The sequence below is a fragment of the Pleurodeles waltl genome, chromosome 10, assembly GCF_031143425.1.
Source record: "Pleurodeles waltl isolate 20211129_DDA chromosome 10, aPleWal1.hap1.20221129, whole genome shotgun sequence".
NCBI classification, from domain to species: domain Eukaryota; kingdom Metazoa; phylum Chordata; class Amphibia; order Caudata; family Salamandridae; genus Pleurodeles; species Pleurodeles waltl.
In genome coordinates, this window is record NC_090449.1 from 1,078,081,542 (window position 1) to 1,078,100,843 (window position 19,302).

At 48.3% G+C, this 19,302-nt stretch overlaps 1 protein-coding gene across 2 annotated transcripts in view; it reads left to right on the top strand.

The window, feature by feature from the left end:
• The window catches only part of LOC138262275 (uncharacterized), a 299,128-nt gene that overhangs the window by 37,262 nt on the left and 242,564 nt on the right, over window positions 1-19,302 (top strand). For both annotated transcript variants that reach the window (XM_069212160.1, XM_069212161.1), the window contains exon 2: window positions 2,049-2,191. In XM_069212160.1, coding sequence (XP_069068261.1) covers window positions 2,134-2,191 — 58 coding nt within the window. In that variant the 5' untranslated portion in view covers window positions 2,049-2,133. The remainder of the gene's footprint in view (window positions 1-2,048; window positions 2,192-19,302) is intronic.

A 19,302-nucleotide genomic window follows, 5' to 3' on the forward strand; every position in this document is an offset into this window, starting at 1 on the left:
GGTGTGGTCAGTAGGTGGAGGGAGGGTGGGAGGGGCACCCCCTCTTGCCCCCACGATCATTCCCACCCCACCTGTCCCCACAGCCATCCCCTCCCCCACCTGCCCCCACGGTCACCCCCACCTGCCCCCACGGTCACCCCCACCTGCCCCAACGGTCACGCCCACGATCACCCCACCTGTACCCATGGTCACCTCCCAGCTGCCCGCACGGTCACCCCCACCTGCAGCCATGGTCACCCCCCAAACTGCCCCCACGGTCACCCCCACCTGCTCCCATGGTCACCCCCACCAACCCTCACGGTTACCCCCAGGTCACCACCACCTGCTCCCACGGTCAACCCACCCCCACCTGCCCCCACGGTTACCCCCTCTCCTTCACCTCTCACAGCCCCCTCTCCTTCACCTCTCACAGTCCCCTCTCTCCTTCACCTCTCACAGCACCCTCTCCCCTTCACCCCTCACAGCCCCCTCTCTCCTTCTTCACCTCTCACAGCCCGTCTCTCCTCCTTCACCTCTCACAGCCCCCTCTCCTCCTTCACCTCTAACAGCCCCCTCTCTCCTCCTTTACCTCTCACAGCCCCCTCTCTCCTTCACCTCTCAAAGTCCCCTCTCTCTTTCATCACCTCTCACAGCCCCCTCTCTTCCTTCACCTCTCACAGTCCCCTCTCTCTTTCTTCACCTCTCACAGCCCCCTCTCTCCTTCTTCACCTCTCACAGCCCCTCTCTCCTCCTTCGACTCTCACAGCCCCCTCTCCCCCTTCACCTCTCACAGCCCCCTCTTTCCTTCACCTCTCACAGCCCCCTCTCTCCCCCTTTACCTCTCACATCCCCCTCTCTCCTTCACCTCTCACAGCCCCCTCTCCCCTTCACCTCTCACAGCCCTCTCTGTCCCCCTTTACCTCTCACAGCCCCATCTCTCCTCCTTCACCTCTCACAGCCCCCTCTCTCCTTCACCTCTCACAGACCCCTCTTCCCTTCACCTCTCACAGCCCTCTCTCCTTCACCTCTCACAGCCCCCTCTATCCTTCTTTACCTCTCACAGACCTCTCTCTCTCCCTTTACCTTTCACAGCCCCCTCTCTCCTTCACCTCTCACAGCCCCCTCTCTCCTTCACCTCTCACAGCCCCCTCTCCTTCTTCACCTCTCACAGCCCCTCTCCCCTTCACCTCTAACAGCCCTCTCTCTCTCTTCTTCACCTCTCACAGCCCTCTCCTTCATCTCTCACAGCCCCCTCTCTCATTCTTCACCTCTCACAGCCCTCTCTCTCTCTTCTTCACCTCTCACAGCCCCCTCTCCTTCACCTCTCACAGCCCCTTCTATCCCTCTTCACCTCTCACAGCCCCCTCTCTCTCCTTCACCTCTCACAGCCCCCCTCCCCTTCACCTCTCACAGCCCTCTCTCTCCTCCTTTACCTCACAGCCCCCTCTCTCCACCTCTCACAGCCCCCTCTCTCCTCCACCTCTCACAGCCCCCTCTCTCCTCCTTCACTCTCACAGCCCCCTCTCTCCTTCTTTACCTCTCACAGCCCCTCTTCTTCACCTCTCACAGCCCCCTCTCTCCTTCTTCACCTCTCACAGCCCCTCTCCTTCACCTCTCACAGCCCTCTCTCTCTCTCTCTTTTTTACCTCTCACAGCCCCTCCTCTTCACCTCTAACAGCCCTCTCTCTTTCATTCTTTACCTCTCACAGCCCCCTCTCTCCTTCTTCACCTCTCACAGCCCTATCCCTCTCTTCTTCACCTCTAACAGCCCTCTCTCTCTCATTCTTTACCTCTCACAGCCCCCTCTCTCCTTCTTTACCTCTCACAGCCCCTCTTCTTCACCTCTCACAGCCCCCTCTCTCCTTCTTCACCTCTCACAGCCCCTCTCCTTCACCTCTCACAGCCCTCTCTCTCTCTCTTTTTTACCTCTCACAGCCCCTCTTCTTCACCTCTCAGAGCCCTCTTTCTCTCATTCTTTACCTCTCACAGCCCCCTCTCTCCTCGTTCACCTCTCACAGCCCTCTCTCTCCTCCTTCACCTCTCACATCCCCCTCTCTCTCTTCCTGCAGGTAGAGTCTCCTCTCACCCTGGCGTCAGGGATGAGGACCCGAGGATGGAGCAGTGCACACTTCCTTCCCTGTAGCCCTGCAGGTGATGATGAACAGCCCAGCAGCCCTGGCCCTGCTCCCTGTATGGTTCCTTCTGGCATGCGGTAAGTGGGGGTCCGGGGGATGCTCTATTTGTCCTCTGCCCTGGGAGGGGTATCTGTTTGGCTCACTGCCAGGTTTACCAAGTTTGGTAAATCTGGGAATGCATCAAGAACCATGGGAGTTACGTGGGAACACCCAATGCAATGACCCTGGACCCCCTCCCCAGGGCAGAGCAAGGCAATGCTGCGGTTTGTGCTGCGTTGCATTACTGCATATTTTTGGATCTACTGCAATCCATGCACAGCGGCTCTGAATGTTTTACAAAACATGACTTACGGTTTGGTGCAAACATGACGCACGCTGCTCACAATTATGCCCCTGAGTAACCCTAAGGAAGTTGCTGAACCTTAGCGGGGCAGAGAAAACTAAGGGCGTGATTTAGATATTGGTGGACGGGTTACTCCGTCACAAAGGTGACAGTTATGAAAAATCAATATAAAGGAATGAAAATCAATGCAAAAGTACTTTTAAAAATGAAATAAATAAAAAATTATGAATAACTATATAAACATGAAAATAAGGAGTAAACAATACTAATTAATGAAAACAGTTGTAACCAAATAAACAAAAGTATATAAAGACACACTTTCAACAATTATTAATTAATAAACACATTGCAAGTAATAAAAAAATATATTTTTCAATGCTTTCAAACCGCACTCAGTGGTGGGTGCCCGTCTGATTACACCAAGAAATCTTGCAATACCGAACGAGCAAAATGACCGTCCCTCCTCACTTCAGAGTCCAAACAATAATGTTTTACGAAGGTATGTAGGGACGCTCAAGTTGCCGCTTTGCATATATCTACTAACGGAACACCTCTCGCTAGGGCTGAGGAAGCAGACTTAGCCCTAGTAGAATGGGCCCTGATACCTTCAGGAGGGACTTTCTTCGCCAGAGAGTAACAGATCCTAATACACAAGATGACCCACCTGGAGAGTGTTCGTTTCTGGACCGCTCTGCCCTTTTGCTGTCCAACATACCCTATGAACAGCTGATCATCCAGTTGAAAGTCCTTAGTCCTCTCCAGGTAGAAACTCAGCACCCTCTTAGGGTCCAACCTGTGGAGCCTCTCCTCATCTTTAGAAGGGTGGGGAGGAGGGTAGAACGAGGGTAGGGTAATAGACTGCCCTTTATGATAAGGAGTGACAACTTTCGGCAGAAACGCCGCCCTGGTTTTCAGCACCACTTTATCCGGGAAAAACATGGTAAAAGGAGGTTTAATAGAAAGGGCTTGAAGTTCCCCAACCCTCCTAGCAGATGTGATTGCAATTAAGAAAACAGTCTTTAAGACCAAATATGTCAATGGACATGAATGCATGGGCTCGAAAGGCGAACCCATCAAGAACGTTAATACCAGATTCAAGTCCCACTGAGGCACGTGAAAGGGCGTGGGAGGAAACTTATTCACTAAACCTTTAATAAACCTGTTTACAATAGGAGATTTAAACAAAGAGGGCTGGTCCGGAAGGCAAAGAAAAGCAGACAGAGCTGCCAAATAGCCTTTAACTGTAGCTACCGTACAGCCTTTCCTTGCTAAATCAAGAGCAAACAACAGAATATCTGAAAGGTGGGCCTTCAAGGGATCTTTTTGATTCTCCCCACACCAAACCACAAATTTTGCCCACCTGCCGGCATAAATGGATTTAGTGGAGTGTCGCCTGGACGATAGAATAACATCCACTACATCCGGTGGGAGAGAAAACAAACTCAGGTTGCCCCGTTCAATCTCCAGGCATGAAGGTGCAGGCTCTGGAGGTGGGGGTGTAGAACCTGCCCCTGCAACTGTGAGAGGAGGTCTGCCCTGAACGGGAGACAAAGCGGAGGGCACTGAGAGAGTTGAAGCTGGTCTGTATACCATACCCTTCTCGGCCAGTCCGATGCCACCAAGATGACTTGGGCCCGGTCTAGACGAACCTTCCTCAGAACCCGAGGAATCAAGGGTATGGGGGAAACACGTAAAGCAACTGGCCGCTCCAGGACATCTGAAACGCATCCCCCAATGCCCCTTGCGGAGAAGTGTGGCTCAATGGTTAGAGCGGCAGACCCTGAAGCAGAGATCTGGTTCAAGACCAGGGTTCAAGTCCCGCTTTGGCAGGTATTGGGCTCAATTCCCTTTGACCAGATAATTCTCGCCTCGGTGCCTAATCTAATTCATGGATCCCACTCTGCAACTCTGGGCAATAGCTTGCTTAATCTCCACAACGGCCCCAACAGCGCTTGGATGCCTGGCTTCACCCTGGGGGTGCCCAGGAGTGGGCACCTCACAGGGAAAAGCCAGGAGGGGTTCCATAGTGGTATGAGTACAGCGCCTTGAGACCCTAACGGGTGAGTAGTGTGCTATACAAGTGCAAAGTTTACAGTTTTACATGACATTTTACATTTACCTTGCAACGGATACTGGAGGCTGCAGAACAACGGGCAATGCACGTTCTCTCAAGTGGCAAATAAATCCCCCTGAGGAGCACCCACCGTCCCAAAGATGTGGAGGACCAGGTCTGGATGGAGACGCCACTCGTGATCTACCGAGAAATGACGACTGAGACTGTCCGCACGTACATTCAGAACTCCGGCCAAATGATTCGCTATTATACAAATCTGATGGTCCTGAGCCCAGGACCAGAGCCGCAGAGCTTCTCTGCAGAGAAGGTAAGACCCTACACCTCCCTGCTTGTTTATGTACCACATCGCGGTAGTGTTGTCCGTCAAGATCTGAACTGACTGACCACGAAGGGAAGGGAGGAAGGCCTTGAGCGCCAAACGTACCGCCCGCAATTCCAACAGATTGATGTGCAACATCTGTTCTGCTGGAGACCAATGACCCTTGACCTCCAGGTCCCCCAGATGAGCTCCCCACCCTAGAGTGGAAGCATCCGATATCACTGGCCACAGGAGGTGTTAGTGAAAACGGTTTTCCTTGTGAAAGGTTGCCGTCCACTGTCCACCAATGAAGATCCGCTACAGCGTCCTTGGAGATCTTTATTGAATCCCTGAGATCTCCCTTGTGCTGGAACCACTGCCTGTGGAGGCACTACTGAAGAGCCCTCATATGCCAGCGTGCGTGAGTGACCAACAGAATGCAAGAAGCAAACAGACCTAGCAGGCGTAAGACCTTGAGGACTGGAACTGCCGCTCCAACTTGAAACAACGGAATCAGCGCCTGGATGTCCCGAACCCGCTGAGGCGGTGGGGGGGTCGGTAGGCCCGAAACAATGTTGTGTCCAGTACTGCCCCTATGAACAGGAGGCGTTGAGAGGGCTCCAGGTGAGATTTGGGCACGTTCACAGAAAAACCCAGATCGAACAACAACTGTGTTGTCATTCGCAGATGAGACAACACAAGCTCTGGAGACTTGGCTTTGATCAACCAATCGTACAGGTAGGGAGAAACCGCTACTTCCCTCTTTCTGAGATGTGCTGCAACAACTGACATCACCTTCGTAAAAACCCAAGGTGCTGAAGTAAGTCCAAATGGAAGGACCGCAAACTGGTAGTGTTGCGTTCCGACCACAAACCGGATAGACACCATCCAGTCTCCTTCGTTCAGCGCCAATAGTACCTGCGCTAGGGTCAGCATTTTGAATTTTTCCTGCTTGAGGAACAAATTCAAAATCCTCAAGTCTAGGATCGGCCGTAACCGACCGTCCACTTTGGGAATCAGGAAATATCTTGAATAACACCCCTGACCCCTTTCCTGCAACGGCACCAACTCTATAGCGCCCTTTGCCAACATGGTGACAACCTCCTGCTGCAACAACAGAAGATGGTCTTCTGAACAAAAGGAAGGACGGGAGGAAAGGGAGGAGGGAACTCCTGAAAGGGGAGAGCATAGCCCTTTTCCACAATTCTTAGCACCCACGAGTCTGTTGTAATTGACTTCCATTTCTGCAGAAAAATACTCAATCTTCCCCCTACAGGAGAAACATGGATGATAAAGTGGGGAAAACTAGGGCTGCCTCTGCTGTTGTCCACCAGAGGAGTATGACGAAGATGACAGCTGCTGGGCTGGCCCTCTAGCTCTACCCCTACCCCGCCCTCTAAAGGCACGATAGGGTGGATTGGCAGGTTGCTGGGCGAAGGACTGTGACCTCCATAAGGCAGAGCCTCGAGTGAACCCCCGAAACCTACGAAAAGGTCTATAAGGTGTTGTAGCAGAGGTCTGTAAGCCCAGGGACTTAGCTGTTGCCCGACAGTCCTTAAACCGTTCAAGGGCAGAGTCTGCCTTGTCCCCAAACAACTTTTCCCCATCAAATGGTAGATCCATTAAAGTTGATTGAACATCCAACGAAAAATCAGAGGACCTTAACCAGGCATGCCTCCTAGTAGCCACAGATGTTCCCATGGCCCTGGCAATAGAATCCGAAGTATCCAGGCCAGATTGTATAATTTGTTGAGCAGCAGCCTGTGCATCAACAAAAAGAGATCCAAACGATTTCTGCATCTCCTGTGGCAGGTCCTTTGCCATTTCTTTAGCGGAGTCCATAAGGGCATGGACATATCTGCCCAGCATGCAGGTAGAATTAGTAGCCTTAAGCGCCATGCTACATGATGAAAAGATCTTCTTCGAAGACTGCTCCATCCTCTTGGACTCCCTATCAGTTGGAACTCCAGGGAATGTCCCAGAAGCAGACTTCGCAGAACATGACGCCTGGACTACTAAGCTTTCCGGAGTCGGATGTCATGATAGGAAAACCGGATCTCCTGGTGCTCCCCTATGCCTCTTCGCCACTGACCTGTTCACTGCAGGAGTTGTTACTGGCTTCTTCCATAAGTCCAAAATAGGCTCAGTTAAAGCTTCATTGAAAGGCAGCAAAGGGTCAGCACTGGAAGAAGAGGGATGTAGTACCTCTGTTAGGAGGTTAGTTTTTACCTCCGCCACAGACAAAGCCAAGTCCAGGTACTCTGCAGCCTTCCTTACCACTGTATGGAAAGAAGCGGCCTCTTCCGTAAACTCCCCCGGAGACGCAATGTCCCACTCCGGGGAAGTATCCAGACCACTTGCTGTGGCAAGACCCTGGAACTCATCTGAAGGCTCAATCTCTCCTTCCTCCAGCTGTCTATATTCCTCCTCCTCCAAAAGTCGTAATGCCTTCCTACGAGATCGAAGATGTGTCTCTAGGGCCGGCGTCGATAAAGAGTCCATCAACGCTGACGACTTCGAATCTCGAAAGGGCCCAGGAAGAGGTGGATGACTCCTAGACTCACCCGATGCCGGAGCCGGCGCCGACACAAAGTCAAACGAAGACCTTCTCGGAGTTGGTTGGCAGGAAGGCGATGGAGCCGGTCTGGATGGGGACATCAACGGTGTCGGATGGCGCAGCGATGGAGTCGGCTGACGTGAAGGAGGATCCACCGTCACAAGTGGAGGACTCCTAGCAGGGGATACCCTCGGCGTCTAACCGCCAGTCTCCGAAGGGCAGAAGGGCATGAAGGGAGCCACCTTGTACCGCGCCGTAGAGCCCAAATTAAACGCCAATAGCCCCGTGGGACCCGCCGGTGCACCAGCAGGGGCCATGGATTGGAACACGGCATACATAGCATTAAAAAATGCCGCCGGATCCGTCCCTGGAGCCGGGAAAGCCGGGTATTGTTGAGCAGAGGTCTGCTGTACATCAGGCTCCCTTGACGCTGGCGAAAACTGAGGGCTACGATGAACGACCTCAAATAGAGATGGCGCCGGTGACGACTCCGGACTCTCGGGCTGAGGCGTGACAGTAGGGCTCATCTCCCATGTCTTCTGGCGTCGAGAAGACCGAGACCTCGACCTCGATCGGCTCCGCTCCGAACAGCGCCGAGAGTCATGACGGCGCCGAGAGTCATGATGACGCAGCTTCTTATGCCTTTTGGGTGAAGCACGGGAGGAATCCTTTTTATGGCCTTTCTTCTTCGCTTTTGCCAAGAAAAGCTTCGCCTCACGCTCTTTCAGAGCTTTTGGATTCATGCTCTGGCACGAAGAGTATCCTTCCAAATCATTCTCTGAACTAAGGCACCAAATACAATCCAAATGGGGATCAGTCACCGACATCTGACCCCCGCATTCGCTACACGGCTTGAAACCGGACTTTTTTGGAGGCGACATTGTAACCACCAAAAAGCGCTACAGTTATCAACGAGCCAGGAAGAAAAAACTTTGGCGTCAAAGGCACGGAAAAAAGGAAAACTGACGTCAGTACGCCGACGAGGATCTCTTATTGGAATGTTGACGTCAGACGGAGTCACGTGGAGCCGTGCCATTATGACGTCCTCATGGTCGACGTGGACAGCTAGGAAGAAGACTTTCCGTCAGATGCTGACGCAAGGACGAATTCATAAGGTGAGGAATCCACAGGTAGTTGTATCCATCAGAAATAGGCTTTTAATGCTCGTCTTGGTACCTCACGTTGTTACCCTGAAGGGATCTAGGACTGAAATAGGCTTTTAATGCTCGTCTTGGTACCACATTGTTACCCTGAAGGGATCTAGGACTGATACAGGCTTTTAATGCTTGTCTTGGTACCTTATGTTGTTACCCTGAAGGATCTAGGACTGATACAGGCTTTTAATGCTCGTCTTGGTACCTCACAGTGTGACCCTGAAGGATCTAGGACTGATACAGGCTTTTAATCCTCGTCTTGGTACCTCACATTGTGACCCTGAAGGGATCTAGGACTGATATAGGCTTTTAATGCTTGTCTTGGTACCTCACGTTGTTACCCTGAAGGGATCTAGGACTGATATAGGCTTTTAATCCTCGTCCTGGTACCTCACATTGTTACCCTGGAGGGATCTAGGACTGATATAGGCTTTTAATCCTCATCTTGGTACCTCATATTGTTATCCCGGAGGATCTAGGACTGATATTGTCTTGGTACCTCACATTGTTACCCTGAAGGATCTAGGACTGATACAGGCTTTTAATGCTCGTCTTGCTACCTCACATTGTTAGCCCGAAGGGATCTAGGACTGATACAGGCTTTTAATGCTCGTCTTGGTACTTCACACTGTTACCCTGGAAGGATCTAGGACTGATATAGGCTTTTAATGCTCGTCTTGGTACCTCACGTTGTTACCCTGAAGGATCTAGGACTGATACAGGCTTTTAATGCTCGTCTTGGTACCTCACATTGTTATCCTGGAGGGATCTAGGACTGATATAGTCTTGGTACCTCACATTGTTACCCTGAAGGGATCTAGGACTGATATAGGCTTTTAATCCTTGTCTTGGTACCTCACATTGTTACCCTGAAGGGATCTAGGACTGATATAGGCTTTTAATCCTCGTCTTGGTACCTCACATTGTGACCCTGAAGGGATCTAGGACTGATATAGGCTTTTAATGCTTGTCTTGGTACCTCACGTTGTTACCCTGAAGGGATCTAGGACTGATATAGGCTTTTAATCCTCGTCCTGGTACCTCACATTGTTACCCTGGAGGGATCTAGGACTGATATAGGCTTTTAATCCTCATCTTGGTACCTCATATTGTTATCCCGGAGGATCTAGGACTGATATTGTCTTGGTACCTCACATTGTTACCCTGAAGGATCTAGGACTGATACAGGCTTTTAATGCTCGTCTTGCTACCTCACATTGTTAGCCCGAAGGGATCTAGGACTGATACAGGCTTTTAATGCTCGTCTTGGTACCTCACACTGTTACCCTGGAAGGATCTAGGACTGATATAGGCTTTTAATGCTCATCTTGGTACCTCACATTGTTACCCTGAAGGGATCTAGGACTGATATAGGCTTTTAATCCTTGTCTTGGTACCTCATATTGTTATCCTGAAGGGATCTAGGACTGATATAGTCTTGGTACCTCACATTGTTACCCTGAAGGGATCTAGGACTGATATAGGCTTTTAATCCTTGTCTTGGTACCTCACATTGTTACCCTGAAGGGATCTAGGACTGATATAGGCTTTTAATCCTCATCTTGGTACCTCACATTGTTATCCTGGTACCTCACATTGTGACCCTGAAGGGATCCAGGACTGATATAGGCTTTTAATGCTAATCTTGGTACCTCACATTGTTAACCTGAAGGGATCTAGGACTGATATAGGCTTTTAATCTTCATCTTGGTACCTCACATTGTTACCCTGGAGGATCTAGGACTGATATACGCTTTTAATCCTCGTCTTGGTACCTCACATTGTGATTCTGGAGGATCTAGGACTGATATAGGCTTTGAATCCTCGTCTTGGTACCTCACATTCTTACCCTGAAGGGATGTAGGACTGGTATAGGCTTTTAATCCTCATCTTGGTACCTCACATTGTTACCCTGAAGGGATCTAGGACTGATATAGGCTTTTAATCCTCGTCTTGGTACCTCACATTGTTACTCTGGAGGATCTAGGACTGATGTAGGCTTTTAATGCTCGTCTTGGTACCTCACATTGTGACCCTGAAGGGATCTAGGACTGATATAGGCTTTTAATCCTCGTCTTGGTACCTCACATTGTTACCCTGAAGGGATCTAGGACTGATATGGGCTTTTAATGCTCATCTTGGTACCACATTGTTACCCTGAAGGAAGGCCATCCACAATACCTCAGCACAACCCAACATTCTCTAATCTTTAATGGAGAACAAATTGTTGTGCTATAATCAGGGCCGATAAAATCATGGTGCCACGGCATTTTTTACTTATTTATGGATCTGCTGCATTTCTCACGTAATCCATCATCTACTACATAATTTGCAGATTTGAACAAAAAATTGTTTCTATCTCAAACAGATCAAAAGTTACAAAAAATGTGGCGAAGCATGGTGCCGTCTAGCAGAAGGCACGTGGCGAAGGTTGACCGGCCAGCTGCATGTTGCTGTGTTTGGGTGTTAAACTGGTACTAATGAGGTGACACCTCTGTCCAGACCGTGTTAACATGGTTATACATGACAATAAACTGGTCTAATACTGCTGCTCAAGTTTCAAGTTTAAATTTATTGACACAGTTAGTTAAAACCATCGCAATTCAAACATACATATTTGTAGAAATACTTACCATACTCACTGTATTAAATAGAGACTCATAAAAACATAAAATGCTTGTTTAAACTAAAACGTATCATAATGATAAACTTGTGCATGACTAAAATGCTCTCCACTGATTCCAACTGTACTCTTAGTCTTAAATTTAGGACTTTCTTACTCCCGGGCAAAACTGTGATTGTAGATGAGTGGGGCTCAGGGAATACTAAAAATTATTAACACTAAGTTATACCTGAGACTGATTTCTGGCTGCGGTTAACTCATTGGGAGCTTTACTAACATAAAATGATAACACATGCTCACTCGGCTTACACTTTATTCTCTAGTTCTTTCTGGGCCTGTACCATAAATTTGGTCCTCCGACAAGAAAACGGAATTGAGAGTCCACTGAGCCAACTGATGACGGCTGGCCTGCATGAGCGTATGTTCAATGTCTTACAAATATTTTTCAGATACAATATCATGTAACCTAGCAACGCCGGGCACACACAGAAAATGTGTTCTAATGACTCCTGTCTGTACCCACACAGTTGACAGGAATGTGTCAGATCTTGTTGTCTCCATGAAGGGGCCATATCTTTTGTTTCCATCAACCCAAATCGAAATAGCATGAACTGGTGTTTCAGCAACAGGTTGAAGGATGCTGTTAAATATTCCTGTGCCCATAGGGTTTTTACGATGTTATTACAATCCAGGCATGCTGTCTTCTTGCCAATTTTTGTTTGTCAGAATTTGAAGATTTTATCTTAGTGACAGCATTTGCCTTCCGGTAAAACTCCTTTTTGCCCAGGTTCTGCTCCCAGGCTTCTAGCAGACTGAGCCCTTTAATACAGTTGTTTAAATGCTGACCCTAGGTGCCTTTATCGTTGTGACACTGTTGCTCCTCGATTTTCATCGAACATCGGTTATTTAAGGTACCGATCTCTGCTGCACGCATCCTCCAGTATAATTTGGTGAAGGCACATTTACTCTGAAATTCTGAGTTTTTCAGACCCAATTCTAGGCGGACCTGGGCTGGAGATGCTGGTCGTGGTATCCGAAAAACCATTTTGTAGGCCTTTGTCTGGACTTGATTGAAAAAAACTGCCTCCTTCCCTGTCATGATTTTGGCGCCATAAGTGACAGTTGGCATTAGTCGTGCTGCCATGACTGAAAGCAGGTGAGAATATGACGGGCAGCTCAGTTTTTGTTTTAGTATTTTGAAGCCATAGGTCAATGAAAGGGCTTTAGCTTGAGCAACAGCAAGCTGCGGCTTGAAGGTCAAGAGGCGATCCATGGTGAATCCCAAATATTTGTTTGTGGGTGCAACCTCCACCCGGGTTCCGTTTATGAACAATAAAGCAGATTTGTACTTCATGTCTACTAGGCAGACAACCTTAGTTTTACTCAAATTCAATTCCAGACCCTGCATTGTTATGTATGTGTAAAATGCATCAATGCTATGCTGTAGGCCGGCTGGTGTTTGGCTGAGTAAGACTATGTTGTCTGCGCACTGTAGCCATGCTATTCCTTTCTTGGCCAATACTGGCGGATGGCTGTTTACCAGTGCTAGAGCCTCGGCTAGGTGGCAAGATATAAGTTGAACAGCGTAGGAGCTAATACACACCCTTCTTTTAGTCCTTTTGCCGTTAATAGTCTGTTGGTGAGGTAGCCACTTTCTCTGATTTTTACTTGCACACAAGTGCCTGTGTACAAGTCCATCGTTGCATTGAGAAGGCTGCAGGGTAAGCTCCAACCTCTCAGTTGTTCCCATAGGCGGGTTCTTGTTATGCAATTAAAGGCTGCCTTTAGATCAATAAGACACACAAATAGCCTTTTCTTCTTAGGCCTGGCTTTGTTTCCCAACAGAGCCAGGGTTGTCAGGTTAGTGGAGGCTCCCATACCAGCTCTGAAACCTGTCTGGCATTGTGGAATTAGATGTCTGTCATGAATCTTTTCTGCTAATAGTTGCAGTAAACATGGTGCGTAGAGTTTTGCTTCCACATCTATCAATGCTATTAGCCTGTAGTTTGAATGGCCAGCAGGGTTGTCTGCTTTATATATTGGATGGATGATACTGCCTTTCCATGCATCTGGTAGACCCGTGGTGCCCTGGAGGTAATTAAAAAGCAGAATCATATAGAGTGCCCAGAATGAAGGGTCTTCTCTAAACAGGGCATTTGGAATTCCGTTCTGGCCAGCTGCCCCTTCCAGCTTTAATTTGTTTATAAGGCTTATCAGCTTTTAGACGTTGATGCTCTTTAGTGTGTACTTTTGTTAATTTTCGTTTAGAAGTAAATCTGTTTGCGTTGTCTCTCTGAAACGAAAGTTAATCTTACTTGGGTCATTGGCTGCCTTAGTGGCCTCCTCCTTGATATGGTGCACTGGGAGTGAGAACATTGTTTCTATGTGGGCTTCCCTTGTGGCTGCGTCAATTCCGGCGTTCATATGTCCATTTTTTACCTGTTTTAGTCCGTTTATCAGTTCCCAGAACTTTTTATTATTTTTCTGTTTGTTGGACATGAGCAGCTTGGTCCACAAATCCTCATGATACCTCCGTTTTGCCATCCAGCAATTTTTCTTGTATTTGGCTCTTAGCTCAGAGAGCCTTGTGTTGTCAAATTTCCTTCCCCAGCATGTGTCCTTTAGGACTTTTTTTAATTCTCTAGAGACTTGATTTTTCTGATTCCGCAGTGTTTTGTTAAACCATGGCTTTTCTGCTCTGCCGCTCGTAACTTGTTTTTTGTTTCTATGACCTAAATTGGGAGACGTTTTTTGATGGAAAATGTATTCATTAAGGAATCACACAAGTGCGTCCTATCGGTCACTCGTTCTCCTGGAGGATGATCTTCTTGTTCCTGATTCTTAGTGTTTCTTTAAGCTCATTAATTGTGCCAGCACTGTGGTACACTTCTTCCATTACTATACCGAGGCCCAGCCCCTCCATTTAAATTTTTTTGTGTCATAAGTCACTGGGGCTGAAATTATGATATTGGCGGAGGGTAGCCGGTTCCATTCATTTTGGATCTTAATGAGTTGTGGGAAGTGATCGCTCTCAGTGTGTTCTTGGATCCTAAATGCTAAAACCAATGGCAGTGCGGTTTCATTGATAAATGTAAAGTCGATGTTAGATTTTTTTAGTGCCACTTGAGAAGGTTACTTGTGCGGATGAAGCATCCTCGGGAAGAGGCATCAGGCAACGCAAACCCAGGGCTTCAAGCTTTGTGTTCGCGTGTGTTCCACTAAGAGGTTTCATGCTGCACTTTCTCAAATCAAAGTTGAAATCGCCGGACAGAATGAGGATTGCGTCCTTATTTTGCCTCTGCAGCATTTTTTCAATGCTGATCAACGTTTCCATATGTTCTCTGTTTTGTGTTTTATTAGGATGAATATACATTGATCAGTAGTAGGGTTCTGTTGTTGCTTAATGGAGCCCGGTGTTCCAACATAGTTGGTAGCAGCCAGTCAATTCCCAGGTCGATCTGTTTGATCACCCATTTGATTTTCGTGGAGCACTACGTTGTGACTTTGAGGTTGTTTTGCAGAGACGTCTATCCCTGAATATCCAGAAATTTGTATTGGCTCAGTGCACCATGTTTCCTGCAACATGATGATTTCAAACTGCTGTAGGAGACTCAGTGCCAGCTTATCGGTAACCAGGTTTTTTAGACAATGAGTATTCCAGGAGCATCTATGGATATTTTCTGAGTTTCCATCAGGACTAGTTATGATTGTTGTTGTTTAAAATTTGCCTTCCAACCTGTTTAACTGTTGAGGGCATGCCGATGAAGATCTGTTGGTGCGTGCCTTGATGAAGCATACTTTGATACTTTACTATTGTCAAATGTTCCCGCTTACTTGGGGAGGTTTCTACTCCCACGGCCCCCTTTTAAAATTGATCTGACCTTCTTTTGTTGCGGTATCAAAAAATTAGGGTATCTGGGCCGTTCTAATTTTTGCAGGACGATACCCCATGCACTAAACATATCTTGATATTCCTGAAATTTGGTCAGTTATGGCAGACGTGGCCCAGGATGTCAGCATTGCCTCTTTATCTTTGTTATTTGGATGTGGAATGAACTCGACAGTCATCAGCTCTATTGTTGAGATGTGAGCCAGGGGCTGAATCGCATTTATTAACCTCAGTATGATACCTCTATTTAGTATGTCAAAAGCCCCCTTCGAATCATAACAAGGGATTAAGAGTAATTTATTGTCCCATGAAGCCACCTTATCCTGCGATATCTGATGTCCTGGAATTCTTTTTAGTGCCGTGCTGTTTATGCAGTCATCTGACCAAGGATAGTAACCGTGATCTAAAGGCTGTCTGTTTTTGCCTACAGGTTGATTTGTTGCAGTCGTGTTGTGCACGGGGCTTGCACATTGAGAATTATGTTCCCTGCCACTAACCTGCTGAGTTCCCTGTTCTGGGCACTGCCTGATAATTGATCTTTTTCCTTGTTATTCTCTTAAGGCCGTTTCGCCATGCAAGAGGCTGCCTCCCTGCTTGTTGCTGGAGAGAGGGGTTGTAGGAGACTGTTTCTGTGATGTGTATTGGTTGCCTAAGGCACTTGGTTCACACGTGGGATTATCCTCGCTGGCTGGCTGTTCTTCCCTCGTCTGGCTAGATTTAACCCGGCTTGCTGTCTTTTTACTGTTGTCTGTTCTTCCTGGTTCCTTACACAGCAAGCCATTACATTTAGCAAATGATTTCCATATACTGTGTTGCTGAACCCCCTTGGATTTTTTCTGTGCTGTCCTATGTCGTTTCTTTTCCCGTTTCGTTAGGGAGGATTCCTTGACTGTTGGATTATTGGGGACGGATTCCTTCAGTCCGCCTGTGGAGGAGCCTGTTTCTTGTGTGCTAAGGCATGATCTGCCCTCTATGTTAATCTGAGGCATTCCCTGTCCAGATGAGTCATTTTCCAGGAAGTTATTGCTTTCCTCATGAGATTCCACCACATTTTGTGTGCTTTCCTTGTTCGCTGGGTTTTTGAGGGTCTTCTTGCCACTACGACTAAAGTGCTCTTGAGTTCTAAGGGTCTGGACTTTTACCTCTTTCAAGATGTCGTTTAGGATTTCCAAAGTTCTTTGTCAATTATCGCCAATGGTGGCGCACTGACATGTCACCTGCTGGGTGTATGAGTGGGTTGAGCCCTTTTTATCGGATCGTTCAAGGATTGTAGCTTGTTGTCGATGCTGACAATGTGGCTGGCCAAGATGTTAAGTAAGTCTACCTGGGTGTCTTGCTTATCTGCTTAAGATTGGATGGCAGCTGACATCGCGTCCATTGTTGCTAGCAAGGCCTTCCACGAGTCTCCAGATGTTAATGGTTCTACATTTGAATTGGCCCCCGTTGTGTGGTCCAGTGGGTCATCAGGTGCCTCTTGTTGCTCCGTTGCCGTGGTGACTGAAGTTACATGCCTGTCAGATGTTTGTTGTGGTTGTTATTTTGCAAAATGAATGATCTTTTCTTGGTGAGCTTGTACTGCAGATGGATCTCAATTTTGCATTGTTATTTCTAATCTGATTGCCTTGAAGTATTTCTGAGCAAGTATCTGAAAGATCTATCCGTGGAAATTCCTCTGTTATGATACAGTCAGTAATACAGTCAGTATAGTTCTCTTCTTGCGGGGGTTGTTTGGAAAGTGAGGTGCAGCACGGACTGTCACCCCAGTTGTTCCAGTTACTGAGATTTAAAGTGGAAAAAGTATAGTTTTGGTAACATCTGTGAATTTCTGCGTTGATCGTTATGCCGGTTTTGTTGGGCTGAGGTATAAGTGCGTTTGTATTTCCCAGGTCAACACAAGTCCTTTCAACTTCCTGCGCAGTCTTCTCTTCAGCCGCACCTATTGTTTCAGGGTCATTGGCAGGGTCATTGGTAAGCACTATAACTTTTGAAGCACTGATGGAGTTCGACTCCTTCTTAGTGAGCAAGAAGTCAGTGATTTTATAGCCCGTCTTTCTGCCCTGGCTCAGAGATTTATAAGGCGAGTTGGTTGTTTGCGCCGGATTTGGGGGTATTTGCCTTTCTGTGGATTCACTTTTTGGCTCATGCCAACCTTCCCCTAGAGAGCCTTGCCTGTGCCTCTTTGCTGCTCTTTTCCTTCCATGTATGAGTGTCATCCTTGCTGCCACCTCTGGGTTGACAGGCTATATCTGAAGATTTCGACTGATGGTCAATTTAATTCTTATGTGTGTACGAGTCACGTCGGTCTATTTGCTGGCTGCTTCTGTACCGGAAGGGCAGCTACAGAAAAGTTCTCTGAGTGATTAGCGTTCCCTGGTTTGCCACTAGTTTACCAGATTTGCCAGTTTGCCACACAGTTTCTGAGTCTTCCTATGTTTGTTCTGCATTCAATGTTGTGTATTCTTTGCCCCCGGGTCTCCGCACTGTGCTGTCCAAAAGTGCCTGGAGGCCTGGGAGCTGGATATGCCTTTGCACGCCTCTGTGCGTCCCCACTTATGGTGTGTGGCTGCGATGTCCAGGGCACTCCCTGGGCTCTATCCCGCTCTTCTCTGTCCCCCAGTGCCCCTTCCGGCACCTTTATGCAGTTGCAGCAGAGGGGGACAGGGGGAAGGGAGGCTCTGCTGGGCCCAGGATCTGAGAGTTTACAGCAGGAGGGAGGAGCCCCCCCTCGCTCCTTGTTGCATCGCTGTAGGAAAGTACCATCTTGCCTGGCATGTTACCCCCATATTTCACTGTATATATGTTCTTTTAGTTGTATGTGTCTCTGGGACCCTGCCAGGCAGGGCCCCAGTGCTCATAAGTATGTGCCCTGTATGTGTTCCCTGTGTGATGCCTAACTGTCTCACTGAGGCTCTGCTAACCAGAACCTCAGTGGTTATGCTCTCTCTGCTTTCCAAATTTGTCACTAACAGGCTAGTGACCAATTTCACCAATTCACATTGGCATACTGGTACACCCATATAATTCCCTAGTATATGGTACTGAGGTACCCAGGATATTGGGGTTCCAGGAGATCCCTATGGGCTGCAGCATCTCTTTTGCCACCCATAGGGAGCTCTGACAATTCTTACACAGGCCTGCCAGTGCAGCCTGAGTGAAATAACATCCACGTTATTTCACAGCCATTTACCACTGCACTTAAGCAACTTATAAGTCACCTATATGTCTAACCTTCACCTAGTGAAGGTTGGGTGCAAAGCTACTTAGTGTGTGGGCACCCTGGCACTAGCCAAGGTACCCCCACATTGTTCAGGGCAAATTCCCCGGACTTTGTGAGTGCAGGGACACCATTACACGTGTGCACTGTACAAAGGTCACTACCTATGTACAGCGTCACAATGATAACTCCGAACATGGCCATGTAACATGTCTAGGATCATGGAATTGTCACCCCAATGCCATTCTGGCATTGGGGGGACAATTCCATGATCCCCCGGGTCTCTAGCACAGAACCCGGGTACTAACAAACTGCCTTTCCGGGGTCTCCACTGCAGCTGCTGCCAACCCCTCAGACAGGTTTCTGCTCTCCTGGGGTCCAGGCAGCCCTGGCCCAGGAAGGCAGAACAAAGGACTTCCTCTGAGAGAGGGTGTAACACCCACTCCCTTTGGAAATAGGTGTGAAGGCTGGGGAGGAGTAGCCTCCCCCAGCCTCTGGAAATGCTTTGATGGTCACAGATGGTGCCCATCTCTGCATAAGCCAGTCTACACCGGTTCTGGGATCCCCCAGCCCTGCTCTGGTGCGAAACTGGACAAAGGAAAGGGGAGTGACCACTCCCCTGACCTGCACCTCCCAGTGGAGGTCCCCAGAGCTCCTCCAGTGTGTCCCAGACCTCTGCCATCTTGGAAACAGAGGTGTCTGTGGCACACTGGACTGCTCTGAGTGGCCAGTACCAGCAGGTGACGTCAGAGACTCTAGGTTCTTACCTCTCTTGGTAGCCAATCCTCCTTCCTAGGTAGCCAAACCTCCTTTTCTGGCTATTTAGGGTCTCTGCTTTGGGGATCTCACCAGATAACGAATGCAAGAGCTCATCAGAGTTCCTCTGCATCTCCCTCTTCACCTTCTGCCAAAGGAACGACCACTGATTGCTCAGGGCGCCTGCAAAACCGCAACAGAGTAGCAAGACGACTACTAGCAACCTTGTATCGCTTCATCCTGCCGGCTTTCTCAACTGTTTCCAGGTGATGTATGCTCT